The sequence below is a fragment of the Zeus faber genome, assembly GCF_960531495.2.
Source record: "Zeus faber genome assembly, chromosome: 18".
Taxonomy (NCBI): domain Eukaryota; kingdom Metazoa; phylum Chordata; class Actinopteri; order Zeiformes; family Zeidae; genus Zeus; species Zeus faber.
The window spans coordinates 27,352,912-27,369,864 of record NC_137210.1 but is presented as its reverse complement, the minus strand read 5'-3'; the positions used below and the strand labels follow the sequence as shown (position 1 = coordinate 27,369,864).

The 16,953-nt window shown below is 43.1% G+C and overlaps 1 protein-coding gene across 1 annotated transcript in view; it reads right to left on the bottom strand.

Annotated features, from left to right (window-relative positions):
- pde9aa (phosphodiesterase 9aa) overlaps nt 1-16,953 on the bottom strand; it is a gene marked incomplete at its 5' end in the record, with an annotated part of 44,636 nt that overhangs the window by 26,868 nt on the left and 815 nt on the right. The window contains 4 exons of the mRNA XM_080019806.1: nt 304-358; nt 4,887-4,930; nt 6,902-6,979; nt 7,908-7,978. Of these exons, the coding sequence (XP_079875932.1) occupies nt 304-358; nt 4,887-4,930; nt 6,902-6,979; nt 7,908-7,978 (248 nt within the window). The remainder of the gene's footprint in view (nt 1-303; nt 359-4,886; nt 4,931-6,901; nt 6,980-7,907; nt 7,979-16,953) is intronic.

Below are 16,953 nucleotides of genomic sequence, written 5' to 3'. Positions count from 1 at the left end.
GTTCAGAAAATTAAAAAAGATGAATACTAAAATATTTCCGTTCCTTCTGTAATACGCAGAGTGTGTTTTATCACAGAAAGTGATGACAGGTATATCCCTGTATATATTTCAGTTTCGACACCTGGCAATTGAATGTCTAAATAGATAAGTAATTTATAAGTCAATTTATTTATATATTTACGTAAATGCAAGTTTTTGAGAGGACCCTCATTTTAAATGAAGCATTTTTGGTCACACCAAAAATAATCCCTCATCCCCGGAGTGACCGGGAGAGTCACTGCAGCGATGTGAGCGGTGCCTTACCTGGAGAACTGCTCGGCAGCCTGCGTCAGTACGTTCTGAAACAGATCCTCTTTATCTGTGGACAGGGCAGCACACAGCGGGGTTACACACACACACACACACACACACACACACACACACACACACACACACACACACACACACACACACACACACACACACACACACACACACACACACACACACACACACGCAGCACAATACACAAGTGTGTACGGGCGCACACAGGTGGTTACAATTAACAACAGGTTGCGTCCACTCAGACGGATCATTTCATTCTATCCTCAGTTACAGATGGAGGGATCTCAATATCCTAACATATAATCTGATCACAGAGAGAGAGAGAGAGAGAGAGAGGGAGAGAGAGAGAGAGAGAGAGGGCTGAATGCCTGAGTGACAGATGGCAGAGGAAAAACAGAGAGCGGTTGACAAACAGGCTTTACCCTTCCTGCTCGTCTCACCATCGATGACTGGCAGTGTGTCTGAACTCACAGGGAACCGACTGTCAATTTGATACGTTAACGAGCCAACACCAATTCCCCTTCCCGCCCACAGGGGAACGAGGCAGGGACAGCGACGCAGCCCCACCATTGGCCAGAGCCTCTGCCTCGTGGGCAAAGTTCAACCCACCGGGGGCCATTAAATTCACAGCTATAAGAACTTGTAAAAAAATAAAAAGACAGGTGTAAAAAAATCAGCGGCAACCGTGTGAACACCTCGCCGCTCAAATTCCATCTTTCATCTGGGGTCAGAGGCCACCTGGGGCCCAAAATAGAATACATTTTTTTTAAAAGGTTCTGCCTGTGACTGATTAAGCCGGTGCGCCTGGTGCGACATGGACTTGCAGGATTGTCACCGAAACATAGATAAGGGATGGATTTGGAAAGTTAAGCGTGACAAAAGCTACGCTTATCTTGGGAATTTCATTATTACCAACTCCGGTCGCATCCCATCCGGATCCGAAAGCGCGTCTTGTGAAAACGCCACATAATATAATTGGAGTCTATCGTCTCAAACCTCAGCTCAGAACTGTTCCAGAATGACACGGAAAAACCTTTACAACGGCAAAAGACTCTGGAGGCGAACATTCCAATATCTGAGCCACCCCCAGAGCAGACTTGTTTACTTCCTGTTCAGTTTTATGACAGGACATGAAATCTATACTGCGTGTTTGTGTCACACCAGGTTCTGCTCACTGTGGCACTAAACGAGTAAGAAAACTCAACAGACCGTGTTTAACAGCGGTAAACTGTTGTTTTCTTTTCAAAAACATTTTGGAAAAAATTACAGAAACCTAAGAATAATACCTATATATCTACATGGAGGTAGGATCTAGTAAGTGATCTACCTGGAAGTAGGAGTCTGGTTAGAGATCTACATGCAGGTAGGACTAGTCGAATATGTCTTCCTGTATGTAGGAGTCTAGTTTGATGTTTACCTGGAGGTAGGAGTCTAGTTTACTGCATCTACCTGGAAGTAGGAGTCTTGCTCCATATTCTAACGTCTAGATATCTCCTTGGAGGTAGGAGTCTAATATATAGACATCTACCAAGAGGAAGGAGTCTAGCAAGATACATCCACCGAGAGGTAGAAGTCTAATTTCTAAATATCCAATCCGGTCTCCCGCTTTTTCGTGCTCATAGTCTAAAATGTATCTTTTGAATCATTTCCCCAAATTTGATTGTCAGACTTTTTTCGTGCTACACATAAAATTTAAACCAATTCATTTGAATGGGGAGATTTTATCCGACTCTCGAAGCAGGGGGGCGTGGGGAAGGAGGGGCGCAGATACGTACAGTCAAGGTACACTAAATGCACACTAAAACAAAACAAAAGAACCTGATGAGGGGGCATGGATGCATTAAAACAAAAAATGCATGGTTTTAAATTTCGTTCTGACTAGCACAAAATAAAAGCAGGATATTGGTTTTGCTTTTTCTCTGAATGGTCCAATTCAAGGTTGGGCGATAATAGGGATATAGGGTCATACCCTCATTATGAATTTCCTTCATACCAATTTAACTGGATATAAATATCTGACAATGCAGGTTTATTCCACGACCAAATAAACTCCACATGTACGACATCCACACATGCATGTCGTTTTTCACTTATAAATTTGTTAAATTTTTAGGTTTTTAATAATACAACTACTTTGCCAATGAGGAAATTCAAGATTCAAGATTCAAGATTCAAGTTGCATCAAGATGCGAAACAAAATGGCCCTGAATTGTAGTTTTTGTGTTGGCTGGTGTTTGGGTTAAAAACTTATATAAATAATTGCGCTTTGCAAACTACATGTGTCAAATGAACCCCTAGTAACACATGCAGGTCGTTTCACACCCATAAATGTGTTTAATTTGTAGGTTTATAATAATATATATTATATTATAATAATACATCCATGGTCCCCAGCCCCCTACCTTCCTGCGGTGGCGTACTTTCGTCAGGATAGTTTTAGTTTTAGTGTACGTATCTGCGCCCCCTTCGTCCCCATGCCCTCCCGTTCCTAAAGTCGAATAAAATCTTCCCATTCTAATTAATTTGTTAAAATTTTGTTCCGTGTAGCATGAAAAGGAGTCGGACAATCGGGACACGGACACGATCCAATAGAGTTCTTTTTGTGACTACGAGCACGAAAAAGCGTGCGAGGGGGTTGAAATATCCTCCCCAGACAGGGGTCTGGTTGGATACATCTACCTGGAGGTAGGAGTCTTGTGTCTCGCTATCTCGGGTTCATCAGCAGGTTCAACGACACGGGGGTCACACCCCCGGGGATAATAACTGATGGCATGAAAACAAAAGTATTACGAGAGCACCAGCAAGGGCAAGACGGTCAGTGTGTGAGCACATCACTACCAGTAAGGTGTCAAGTTGCCATAAAACAAATGGTTGTGAAGTTATATGGCTTTGAACCGCAGGACTGGAGTAGATATAACTGGACGTGCCTTTTTATAGATGTTTCCCAGGTAGATGTGTGTGTTCTGTCCTCTGTATTCATGCGGCTCCACGGTAAAGCACTCGGGGAAAACAAATAGATCTATTTACAACACACTTGAAGCCTCATGTGAGCGTTCATGTATTATGACGTCACTACCATGGTGTGTACACAAAACATTTCGAAAATATAAACAATGCAATCGCTATGGTCATCAACATTTCTAAAAGACTGAATCAGAGCAATATACCGTTGATAAGATCAGGGCACCAATATTCCAAGTTCTGCACCGTATGCAAGGCGTTATTATCACGATAATCACAGGGAACCTGCTGTGACCTTAATATCTGCTTATGAATCTAAATTCAATTGTTAAAGGACTGGAAGAGAGTGTTATCCCATGCAGCAATATGGCAAAGTAACAGATGAAGGTGGAGGGGGTTTAGAACTTTCTGGACAGACTTTCTCTAAATCCGTGGGGTTTTTCTCAACATTTATCACGGCTTGCAGAGGGATAGATTACCCTTCAACTTGAAATTATTTGACTTGAATCTAACTGATCGATTAATATTTTGTGTCCGTCTGAGGAGCTGACAGGGATGGGAGGGGTGAGAGCAGAGAGGTCTGGGTTCAGTATGGGCCCGTGGAGGAGACGACATTTTCCAATGCGATTGCAGTTCTAATGGCGTCCTTTAGGGCTCCAGTGTTACAAATTTTAGAACAACAAACAGTCTACATCACGGTATGACCAGAGAATTTGACTCCAGACTGCTATCCGATTATTACCTCGAATAAGGGCCCTCTACGACTAGAGGGAGGAAAAACAGCGCTTTTACCTCAAAGTCAAAACACTGACACTTGGTTAAACATTGTCGGTCCGAGGGGGAATGTTAGACATGTTAATCTGTAAGCTTGCATGCATGTTTTATGTTACATGTGTTGTGTTATTGTAACCACCTGTGTGCGCCCTTACACACTTGTGTATTGTGCTGTTTGTGTGTGTGTGTGTGTGTGTGTGTGTGTGTGTGTGTGTGTGTGTGTGTGTGTGTGCATGTGCGTGTGGTGACATTTACATTTACATTTAGTCATTTAGCAGACGCTTTTATCCAAAGCGACTTACAATTGTTCAAACACCGACGGACGCAGCCATCAGGAGCAATTAGGGGTTAAGTGTCTTGCTCAAGGACACTACAGCATGCTAGCAGGAGGAGCCTGGGATCGAACCAGCAACCTTTAGATCACTAGACCACCAGCCCTACCGCCTGAGCTACCATCCCCATAAATCCGACAACTTCTCATCCGACATTGAGAAGTTCAGATCAACCGCGAGTTACTATTGTGAAATATTACAACTGATGTGAAAATGGTTGGTGGCCATTGTTCTATTGACTATTAGGAAAGGTATAGCTCAAATCGTCAAAGCCCGAGTGGCCGCCCCCATCCCTGCCGATCTCTGGCGAGGGCAAAGTGTATGAGCTCAAAGAACATGAAAATAAAGAATAAACACAAACAGTGACATTGCTTAAAAGGTCTATTTGAAATGATTTAATCGCATTGGCATGTGTTTGCATCTGTGTGTGTCTGTGTGTGTGTGTGTTTGTATGTGTGTGCGTGTGTGTGTGTGTGTATAGCCCCTGGGACTCACCAGCTAGTTGTCCTCCAGTCAGAGGCACCACACGGTACGGTGACCTTCAACACACCCACACACGCACGCACGCACGCACGCACGCACGCACGCACGCACGCACGCACGCACGCACGCACGCACGCACGCACGCACGCACGCGCACACACACACACACACACACACACACACACACACACACACACACACACAGATCAGTTGTGGGGGAACAGGTCACGTGATTCTAGAATAGTCCCACCCTCTTCCTACTCTGTATCTCATGTTGGAAAGTGCAAACACCCCCCCCCCCCCCCCCCCCCCACACACACACACAAAAATATAAACACACACACACACACACACACAAACAAATGCACGACTAAACACATATACACTCACACAGACAACAACACAATTATACACATACTCACCTATGCACACAAAAGCACATTTATGCACACAGGTACACAAACACACCACGCACACACACACACACACACACACACCTTGCTCTGATCATTCTGGCCTCTAATGATGTTTGTCTGGTAATAAAAGGCTTGGTACTTTTCCTGTGTGTTCGTGTGTGTGTGTGTGTGTGTGTGTGTGTGTGTGTGTGTGTGTGGAGGGCAATCTCTGCGATAGCCGCTAAACAATGAAGGGCACTACACTGTCAGGTCTTTGAAATTAGTCACTTGTGTCCCCTGTCAGGGAGGGAGCAGCACTCACACTGCTCAAGTGTTTGTGAAGGTTGTGAAGGTTTGTGAACACTACGGCTCAGACGTCGGGTGAAAGGCAACACAGCGGCGTTTCAAACCAAACAGCCTTTCCAACCAGGAAGCTTTTTTGAAAGGTCGACAGATTTCACTAAACGCGGCCACCTGATGAAATCCATTTAAAGCATGCTGAGGTATTTACAGCGGATATTAAACGATCCCACAGCAATCATTACAGTGTCTTCGGCTGTTGTCCGGATATCAGGTTTGAAATGTCATTAATTTTCTGCACTGCCAAGTAGAGCTTGGTGACATTGTCGAAATCAAATATCACATTTTCGGACAAATACCTACACATGTCGATAATTACTATATCACAATAATTCTGTCACCAAAATCCCAGATGATATCTAGTCTTATATCACAATATTGATTTTACTATTACACTGTTCTGGGAGAGGCCTTATAGATTGGATTACTGTATTGTCGTGGCTTGTTATACTCTAGGATTTGGAGAAGGTTGCCTGACATTGGCACTTCATGTCAGAAGGGTGTTTACTGATCTAACCTGCAGAAGAAGAGTCAGTATGACACACTGGATACCTGTGTTTTCTCTTTCTTACTCATGTTACCTGGATTTAAAAACACTCCCATAAAACCATACATTATTATTTTGTACTGTACCATACTGTAATGTGCAAAGGAGGAGGCATTTTATGTAATACTACATTATACTATGCTACTCTGCTTTACTACACTACACTATACTTTAATATACTAAACTATGATATACTATACAATTCTACACTGCGGTAGAATACACTATACAACGATACTGTAACTAAAATACACTATACCACACTAAAATATACCATACGACACTATGATATACAATACTGTATTTTATTTTATTTTATTTAACACTAAAGAATGCCATACTTTACAATCTATGGTATACTTCACGATAATAAAACACGCTTAAAATGTTGACATCATACTACACTACAGGACACTAGCGTGCCTAAATATGCCATACAGCACTAAACTATACTATACTGAACTATAGTTCATCACACTAAAATAAGCCTTACCACACGATCCTAAAACACTGCATACTTTGCTGTATTTTGTCACTTTCAAAGTGCAGGAGGGAGGAGAGGAGAGAGGGAGACAGAAGAAGGGGGCCAGCGACGAAGGGAAGGACTGTTATTTATTGGTGATCAATCAATAACTGCACCCAGAGAGTGACAGCTGAGTCCATAAATCAATAAAGGACTGTGTGAGTGCGTGAGTGTGTGAGCGGGGCGGGGGTCCGCGCGCTACCTCTCCGTGTTGTGGGGCATGGTGGGGTCAATGGACACCATCGCTCCAGAGGAGTCCAGGAGAGACAGGTTGGTGTTCCTGCACACGCACAAGAAAAACAACATGGCCAAAATATCATATCCTGCAGAGTCTCACTCCTCAATGTCAAATAATCACATAACGCCAACCAAAAAAAACCAGATAGTAGAGTGGTCGATTTGAGGGAAGTAGAGTACAAGTTGAGTTGCCCAGTTATTCTTACCGTGCACAGCATCAGACATAAATTAAAATGCCTCAATGGAGCTACCATAAGAACCATTCTTTCACACAAGATTTTCCACATATTTTTCGTTGGTCGCGCTGTATGCAGGCAGTCAATCATGTTCAATTTTCAGGCCTTTCGGGACAAGGGAGCTGTAACTCCTGTAAGTCCTTTTATTAATTATTTGATAAAAAAAAAAAAACGAAAACAATAAAATATCATGACTGTAAATCTCAGTAAATGTATTTGTTAAATCCATTTAAAAAAGGGTGATCCGTCTGTAAAAAATATTCCATAAATCTGTCACTCACAGAAAAGACTTTCTGGCCAGTCGGAAATCACGGCAACTTTTGCCTTAATCTTCCATCAAATCAAGATCAAATTGTTTCAAGTTTCGAGCATGCAAACCACTAAATAGTATGGAAATATACTGGTGGTAATAGAATGCTAGTATGCCTTCCAAATGGAGCGAGTGTTTTCGTTTGTTTCTGCCCGTTTCTTAGGGCACCTTTTTGCTCAAAAAGTTCAGTTTCGTGGTGAAACCAAGAACCTTTGCATTTAACCAGTTACAACCTTCCTACTGAGGAAGCCAATGGTACTTGACAGGAGGTTGAGACCTGGGACGCAGAATTAACGGGCTCAGAAACTCAATAGTAGCATGGTGCCGCTTCTAGACCACTGGAGCTAACAGTATATTAACAGATTGGGGAGCGGGAGTGCGGGTGAGTGTGTGTGTGTGTGTGTGTGTGTGTGGGCGTGTCTTACCGTTGGAGTCCTAATGCAGTACAAAACAAGTCCCTGATGTCAGATGGGCTACAGAACCTATTGAACACCACCTGTGTGGGAGAAAACAACACACACATACACCATCAATGGGTACATACAGTAGCTTATCATTAATAGCAGCAAAAAATGAAACAATTCATATTTCACGTAGTAAAACCATGTGTCTTTGACTCTTCCTTGCTGCTTAATAACCAGGTCTTCAATGTGCGGTACATCGTCAAAGTTAATAAACCTCAGGTTACGTTGGACTCACTGTCTATTTTCAACACAAACGGTTAGTCACAAAAGTGCATACAAAGAGAAGAAACCAAAACAAGGGTAACAAACGGTACTGTAGGTGTCAAGTGCTTCTCAAACAAAAAACACAAAGAATATATGTATACTGCAAAAAGAGTGAGAAGTGGCTGAAGTGTGTAGATACTGTACACGTGTGCACCCGCTGTGGGAGTGAATATGAGGAGAGTGGACCACTCAAGGGCCCTAGACTCCCCCAACAAACACCAACGGTTAATAACCAAGCAGGGAATTGTGGGTAGACATCCAAAGAAGCCTTAACTCATATAACCTGTGATGTATCTTTTGTTTTGCTTTTGAACGGACGGCAAGCTTGACTGTAGTATTTATTTGCTGCTACGGGTTCATATAGAAACACGTCTCACGAAGATGGCTGTGGACGCCAAAGCTGTGCAACTTAAAAAACAAAAAAAAACGACAATATAGCCGATATCTGGACTGATGGTGTGCTCATGAATTCTTAAAAATATGAATACCAATACCTTAACCTGACACCAAAGCAACATGATGCAACATAGCTGATAGATGCAGAGCTTCCATCTCAAACGGGGGTTATTAAAACTCGATGACCGAAAAAACAAACATGCAGTGCCTCACTTTGATTGAACCTGAAAATGTCAGGATTTGCATCGGCACTATACACATGTAAGTACTCTGTAAGCCCTCTTGGCCTGAAAAAACGCTATTGGTGCATCCATAGTGAGGCTAGATGAGCCTGTTCCGAGTATTCATGAGTGGGGAATGAGCCGTGGCTTCAGCCATGTTGTTTGCAGGAGACACAGGGGGATCCTGTGAGATTTCTGCCTTGGTCATGTGACTTCACATGCTAGGATGTAACTAAGCCAGCGTGTGTTTACACTGCTCTGTGATCAGATCGAATACATCCTGTTCTCCCACGCGAGGCACAGAACCGAACCCAACAGTCAACATAAGGGAGAGACAGCGGAGTCTAAACTGGCACACCGAAGAGACACTCAAAGCCCGTCTTTTGGTTGAAGAATCGGGGGGATTCCTGTCAATTCGCTTTAAATATCTAGAGGACTTTTGTTTTTAAAGATCACGGCGTCTCCCCTGACAGCCTTTGAACATTATCAACCCTTGCGTGTGTCAGCTGTGGCGCGCTGCACAGATGGATAAAAAACGTCCGGCTATACATATAGCGTCAGACACCATCAGCCAGCACCGCAGGGGCAAATGGCACAGGAGCCCTGACAACAGTAGTTAGAAGGAAGGAGATGGGGTTGAGGATGAAGGCAGGGTTGAGGGTGATGAGACTCAAAAAAAAGAAGGAGGGCAGGCAGAGGGCTTTGATGGGGCGAGGGTGGAGGAGGTCAAACACTGATGGAACAAGCTGCTGCTGGCAGCCTGTCAGGTGTGGGCGACGTGGATCCTCTGAAGAGACCAGGCCAGAGCAGCCGCCCTGAGCCTCCATCCTGCGATCGTGACTCCTTTAATTGGCGCTCTGCTGTCGCTTGTCAGCCGAATTAGCGAAAAGGTATAAGACTAGGTTCATTTCTATTATGGAACTTTATTATTGAAATGTTACAGACATGTTGCTCCATGATGTTCCTCCAATGAAGTTTGTGCTCTGTATTCCATAAAACATTATTTTTCAACGTTTCTACGTTCCATATAAACACTGTATAGTTAGTTAAACTACTGTGAACTGAGCTCAAATAAGAGCGACCGATTTTCCACTCAATGGTGTCGAGGAAAATCCATTGACGCAGGTTTTATTATGTTTAAAAAACATATACTGTATATGTTGCAGACCAAGGGTCAGCATGGCTGTCGCTGGCGCTGATTCGGCCAACTCGGGGTAGCTCGGCGGCCGCGGTAAAGGAAGCCATGCTGCCGTCTACAGCCGCGGCGTAACCACACCCCTTGGTCCACCACATATTTATATGTGCATCAATGAGCCTTGGGAGCCCATGAGCCTGTCGTTGTCCTTCCTTGGAGAACTTTTGGAAGGTATTAACCACTGCATAGCGGGAACACCCAACAAGACCTGTGGTTTTGCAGATGCTCTGACCCAGTCGTCCAGCATCACAATGTGCTCCTTGTCAAAGTGGCTTAGATCCTTACGCTGCTTCAACACATCAACTTCAACAACTGACTGCCTAATATGTCCCTCATATAATAATAATATACAACAGTATATATATATATATAATAATAATATATCACACCCCTTGACAGGTGCCATTTCAACGAGATGACCGAAATGTTATTCACTTCACCTGTCAGTGGTTTTAATGTTGTGGTTGGTCAGTGTATATATCTAGATATATAACTGCTGTGAAAACAGATTTTTGTTTTTGTAGAGTAGAAGTAGAAGTAGAATAAAGAGAGGAAGAGTAGAAGTAGAGTGAGGTAGAGTAGTAGTATTGGTAGAGTAAGGGGAGGTATACAGTTCCACTGTATACATACAGTAGATGGAGCTAGAGTAGGAGTAGAGGTAGAGTAAAGTAGAGTCAAGGGAGGTAGCGAAGCGGTATGAAAAGCAGCAGGACCTTCCAGCTCCATTACCTTTTGCTGTGTGCATTTTGTGAAACAACTGCTGTTTGCAAGAAATACTGGAATGACGAAAAAAAAAATGACTGTGCATGCATATTATTATCTCGGCAATAAATTGCTTCGTCAGATCTTGTGAACATTCCGACTCTGGTTGATCCATTATCATTTATTATTTATGTCAAACCCCTCTAAGGCATCAAGTCATCTTAACAAGCAAAGCGCTGGTGTTGCCACGATCCCTCTCCCGATGCATGTGACCTCACGGATAATGATTTACAGCCCCACGAGCGATCCTCATACGTCACCGAGAACTTTCCACCACACACAAGATTTTATCACCAGCTTGATTTACCATCATGCAGATGAGGGAGCTGCAGAGCTGGAGCATTCAAGTGTTTCCACATAAAGAGTCCACTGACAGGGACAGCGGAGAATGCAAAACAGAATCAGATTAGCCCGATACCGAATGAGGGGACGAGATAACAAAAGCAATGCCAAACAATGGTTGCTTGAAACAAAAAAGCCCGCACCACAAAGTAACAGCTGGCATACACCTGGGTTTTTGGTTTGAAAAATGTGGCAGAATATGCAAGGGCTTTCTGATTCAGAACAAATAAAGCATCGATTGGATTATGCCCAGAGTACACAAGCAACATCAACACAGACAGTAACATTTGCAAATTTACAGGCAAACAAACACCCACACACAGACACACACCAACACACACACACAACCAAATGGGCACCGCAAATCATCATACGCCCCCAGACCGAGTCTATTACTGGACAGAATGTGATTTAGAAAGCAGCAAGGACAATGAGAAAGCATAAATATGAGTGTTAGCCCTTTGCAAAAAGCCACGACAACACAATCTAACCAAACACTCAGTGAACATGAAAGCTATTAGAGGCACCACGCTAATAAGTGTTTCTTTGTCTGCTATGGCCGCGTCCAGCAGGATAGAAATTATGGTTTTGAGAAGAAAAAGCAGCTTAGAGTGTTTTTCATTTGACAGCTTGTTCCTCTGTCACAACAGAGCCTTTACTCCCTGCACCTGGAGGAAGCGGAGAGAACGCAGGAAGGCTGCTGTAATGTAGGAAGCCGTCCCCTGATGCCAGCTCTGCACTGCACGAGCCTGAGAAGTTGCACGAGCGAGAGAGGGAGCGAGAGGGAGAGGGAGAGGGAGAGAAGCGAGAGAGGGAGAGACGGATGAATCGACAGAGTGGAGGAGATGGAGAGGGAAGACCAGATGGATGATGTATTGTATAGTATTGTATAGCATCATCACACCAGCAGAGAGTGATATGTATATCACTCAATCAGTCAATCAATCAATCAATCAATACCAGAATTAAACCAATGGCCTTGAACCGCACCACACCCCACATGGTAAATCCACATAACCACAAACAGTATCTGGAGGTATCATCGAAATATATTATTTAGGACATTTTTAATGCCGGTTTCAGCTAAATTCAGGACACTTATCTTGAACGAAGAATGGTCGGAAGTTGATTAAAAGTTTGGTCGGGCTCAGTCACAAGTTGGAGGTGAAAAATCCCTGAAACCTATCAGGCTCCCTTTCACCAAGTTAATATAGGTCTCTGAGGTCCCCAAAACATGTTTTCAAAGTTTTTTGCGACTCAGATTGTGCATTCGAGCCTTTTGACATGCCTCCAAACCCTCCTGTTTCTGTGTGTGTAGCTTTAAATGTCAGTGAGCTGCCAAGCCCCAGGTTCTGTGAGCCTGAGTTCCGGGTTCTGTGAGCCAATGGGGTTCCGTCGAATTTAGTCTGTAAACTTATTGTCTTTGTGTTATTTCTCCAGCTGTGGGTGGAGTTGCTCAGATGGGGGTGGGGGGTCTAATTCTAATGTGGGCCCTGTGACGTACGAAGGGAAAATCTGAACGGACTGTTTCAGGACACGTCTGAAATAGACAGCTCACAACAAACTGACTGAGTTGTCTTATTTCACACTTTATGTGTTAATACGCCCATGAGAGACCCAAATGTACATGCACGGGCACTGAAAATGTGTGTATTGGATAATAGGTCCCCTTTAAAAGTATGATCTGGGTCGATTACAAGTTAAGAAAAATCGGAACTTGAAGAGAGATAAGCATATTCTTTACTAAGAAAAATCTGAGTACAAATAAGATTAAAGAATATATTTTTAGGGTGTGCTACCACACTGAATCAGGGAAAATAAAAACAACGGAATCCTCCATCCAATGAATCAGTTGCTATGCTTACAAAATGATATTCATACATTTTTGCGGGCAGCAGGCATAGCTTATGTTTTACGTTTATCAGGGATGAAAGTAAATTCTCGGAAAAAAAAATGTGTTGTGAGCCTAAAGTGCATTGATATTTATCATCTCTGTCCATCATCTGAATCGAGGAATGCATCCAATTTTCATTTTATGAGAAGCAAACTATTTAAAAGCCTTAATAATCAAATTTCATACTTATGATTCCTATTTCAAAGCCCTACATTTTGTAAAACTGATGAAATACTCCACAGAGTTTTTGATGACCCACACTGAAATAAATATCCTCAATTTACTACATCATCATTTAGCAGACAATTTTATCAGGAAGCAAACTTTGGGTTAGTAGACAGCCTCCTCTACCTCCCGAGCTACTGCCCCATTTACAAGAGAGCTTGTTTTTATTGTGTTAAAATGTATCCACGTTTAATTTAAGACAAGAACAAGTACATGTTTGAGGTTGAATCTTAGGCTTAACAGATAATACTCAAGGAAATGTATCACTCCTGCCCCGACACGGATGCCGTCCGTCCTGCGATTTTAATACCACTCATATTAGCTTAGAACACGTACACCTGCACATGTTACTCCAAGGAACACCCCAGACCAGGGTTTGGTTTGGTTCGGGTTCAACATGCTTGGAGGACCCGTACCCCCACGCCACGCAATTTTAACTGCAATTGCCAACAGCACAACTTGGGCACTGGGGTTTTCCGGGGTGGCGGAGCGCTGGTAGGTTGGTGTGGGGGTGTGGTTGGCAGGGGGCGAAGAGGTGGGCCCCCTGCCAGCTGGGTTGGGGTCCTGGCGGCTTGGGCCCGGTGCTTTCCGGGGCCCCTAGGAGGCTGCTTGCTGTCTTGGGTGTGGGTTTGGGTGCGGGAGGCGGCTGTCTGCCTTTGCTCCCACTGCGTGGCTTCTCTGCGGCACCTGCTTCGAACACACCCCCAACACCGTCCTGGTAACATCCCTCTCCTTTTCTTCCTCATTCACTGCCATAACTATGGCAGGAAGGGGCCACGTGCCCAATTGCTGTCCCAGTTACTCTGGACTTATTTAACTGTGTTTTGTCCATACAAGTTGTCATCTGATGTTTCTATCTTTATGTTTTTTCCATGCACACGTTGTTTGGTTCTATGTTTATTTGCCTCACCCGTGGTGAGTCCCCCCTATGGAGTTGTAATGATGATTAGTTGTTTAAAGACCAAAATGTGGTGAGATGGTTCTCCAAAGAGGGGTACTAGTGGTGGTTCTGTGTCACAAGAAGCTGTGCCCTGGTCGTCACACAGGTCGTCCACAGGACAGAGTTGTTGCAGCAGTTCTTCATGATTAAAGAATGAATAAAGAGTTGCATTGCAGGTTGAGAAGTCTAACTCAGCTCGCAGACTAACTCCGTCCTAGATGCAATGGAAAAAATACTCTGTGTTGTTTGTCCAGCATGCTGACAGCACAGGCTAAAAATAATTGACAATAAAATAAAAAATCTCATCTAATCAAATAAAATATGAACTATGGAAGGACTCCATTAAAAAAACAGTCCAAATTAAACGAACAAAGCCTCAGTTCATTATTATATGTCCCTTTTTACGACCTGATCTCCTCACTCCAGTGGCTATCAGTGTCAACCAACCACTGGATGGGGCAACAACGTCTGTTTACAGACGGACATGGAGTGTTGGTTAAAGGCTGCAATAACAGAACCCTCTGTGTCATTATTAGGTACGGTGCTTGGTCAATCTCTCTAGGCTGGTGATTAAAAACATAAACAAAATAAACGGTGTCCTATACACGGATCAGCCACAACTATGAATGAATAACATGACAAAAAAAAATAATAACAAAAAAAGAAAATAAAAATAAAAAAATGAAGTGAAGTGAATGACATGGATCATCTCGTTCCATTGGCACCTGTCAAGGGGTGGAATATATGAGGCAGCAAGTGAACAGTCAGTTGTTGAAGTTGATGTGTTGAAGCAGCGTAAGGATCTGAGCCACTTTGACAAGGAGCACATTGTGATGCTGGACGACTGGGTCAGAGCATCTGCACAACCACAGGTCTTGTTGGTCAGGTTCCTGCTATGCAGTGGTTACTACCTACCAAAAGTGCTCCAAGGAAGGACGACCGGTGACCCAGCAGCAGGGCCTTGGGGCCCAAGGCTCATTGATGCACATGGGGAGTGAAGTCTAGTCCGTCTCGTTGGATCTCACAGAAGAACTACTGTAGCACAAAGTCGTGAAAAAGTGAACGGTGCTATGATAGAAAGGTGTAGAACACACAGTGCAGGGCAGCTTGCTGCGTATGGGAGCGCTCACAGTGTCCATGCTGACCCCTGTCTACCCCTGAAAGCACCTACAATGGACACATGGGGGTCAGAACTAGACCATGGATCAATGAAAGAAGGTGGCCTAGTCAGAAAATCTTGTGAAATTCTGAGGTTTTGGTGCAATGTGCGAGGAGATATTTTATTTAACTCGTGGTCTAAAGCGACAAATTCAACTGAGTTAAGTCGGCATGAGGACTGACGTTCTTAATCTCTGTCAGTCAAAGGTGGCATTTGAATTACCCCAAATAATAGCTCCAGTTCTCCCGTAGATCAGCTTCTCTTCCTCCTTTCAACTTGTTGGTGTTGTGATGAGTGTTCATGTGTTTTCTTATCGGTATGGCCATTAAAAAGACAAATTCCTCAATTGAAACCACTTTACACAATGAAAGTGTTTACAGGGAAACTTAAATCTGACAAGAAGCTTTTTGAGGGCAGCAAAGGTCTATTTTAGACAAACAGCTACAAACTGTTGGCATGACGGGTGGACAATGTTACGCCACAAGAGGTGAAGACACAGAAGTCGTAGTAAAAATCAGAAGTCGTTGAAAAGTCTAATTTGAATCAATATGCAAATAAGGTACAAATGATGTTCGCTTGCGACAGAATGTATGATTATTTCTCTGAGTGTAACAATAAGATAATGACATTTATATTTACAGTATTATAACCACCTGGTCCATGCAGCATTAGAACATACTGTACGTGCAAGTTGGAGGTGGATGAAGTGCATTATCGACCGACGAACCTGATATTTTCCTAAATATTATTCTAACATTTTGTATATGGACTTTAAAACCTGCGTTAGTCTTCAACCTGTCCTTACTCGCCTATTGCTCTCCCCGCTGTCTTTATTTAGGGAAAATAAAAAAAGAGGCAACAAGTCAGTTTTCGATTCGGCCCGTATTGGACTGATTGTAAACCATGTTGGATTTTATTAAACCATCATTCTCTCAGTTGTTCCTCTTTTTTTCTCCGCCACCTTATCCTCTGAACACAAACAGCAACCCTTTTGTGGAGGATTGCATTCAAGCCCTGCTTCATATTAATATAAAGTTAGAGCGTGTGAGGATGATTCAGACACCCTGTTTACTTTGGCTATCTTGTTTGGATGAAAGGGGCTATTTTATCTCTTTAGGACACTTCTTATCGTAATGCAACTACAGTTTACTGGTAGGGAAATATTATTATTAATCATGATAATACAACTTTATTTACTCGCCAGGAAAACCTGTTGAGAATGGTGCCCTATTTATAATAGCAAAAAAAATAAATAAACAAGTTAATTGACCACAATATAAAAAAAGCATTACATATGATACGTGTAATGTCAGTGTGGAAGCTTTTAAAACTATGAATAAAAAACAACAACACTTTCCCATTTGCAGTCAGGTCACCTAGCTTGCAAGCGCTGGAAACTAAGGATGCACTGATAAGGATGGTATTGATAATAGGACAAAGTGAGAATACCCCCAAAATAAACAATCGCATCCGAGGGTCATATCAAACATGCAAGATCAGGAGCATTGCTTTACTTAACGGTATTTGTACTATGGTGTAACTGGCTTCTGCCCTTATTGGGTTGCCCGGTGACTTGTGTTGGCGCACATCTTTTTCTCTCTCTCATCTG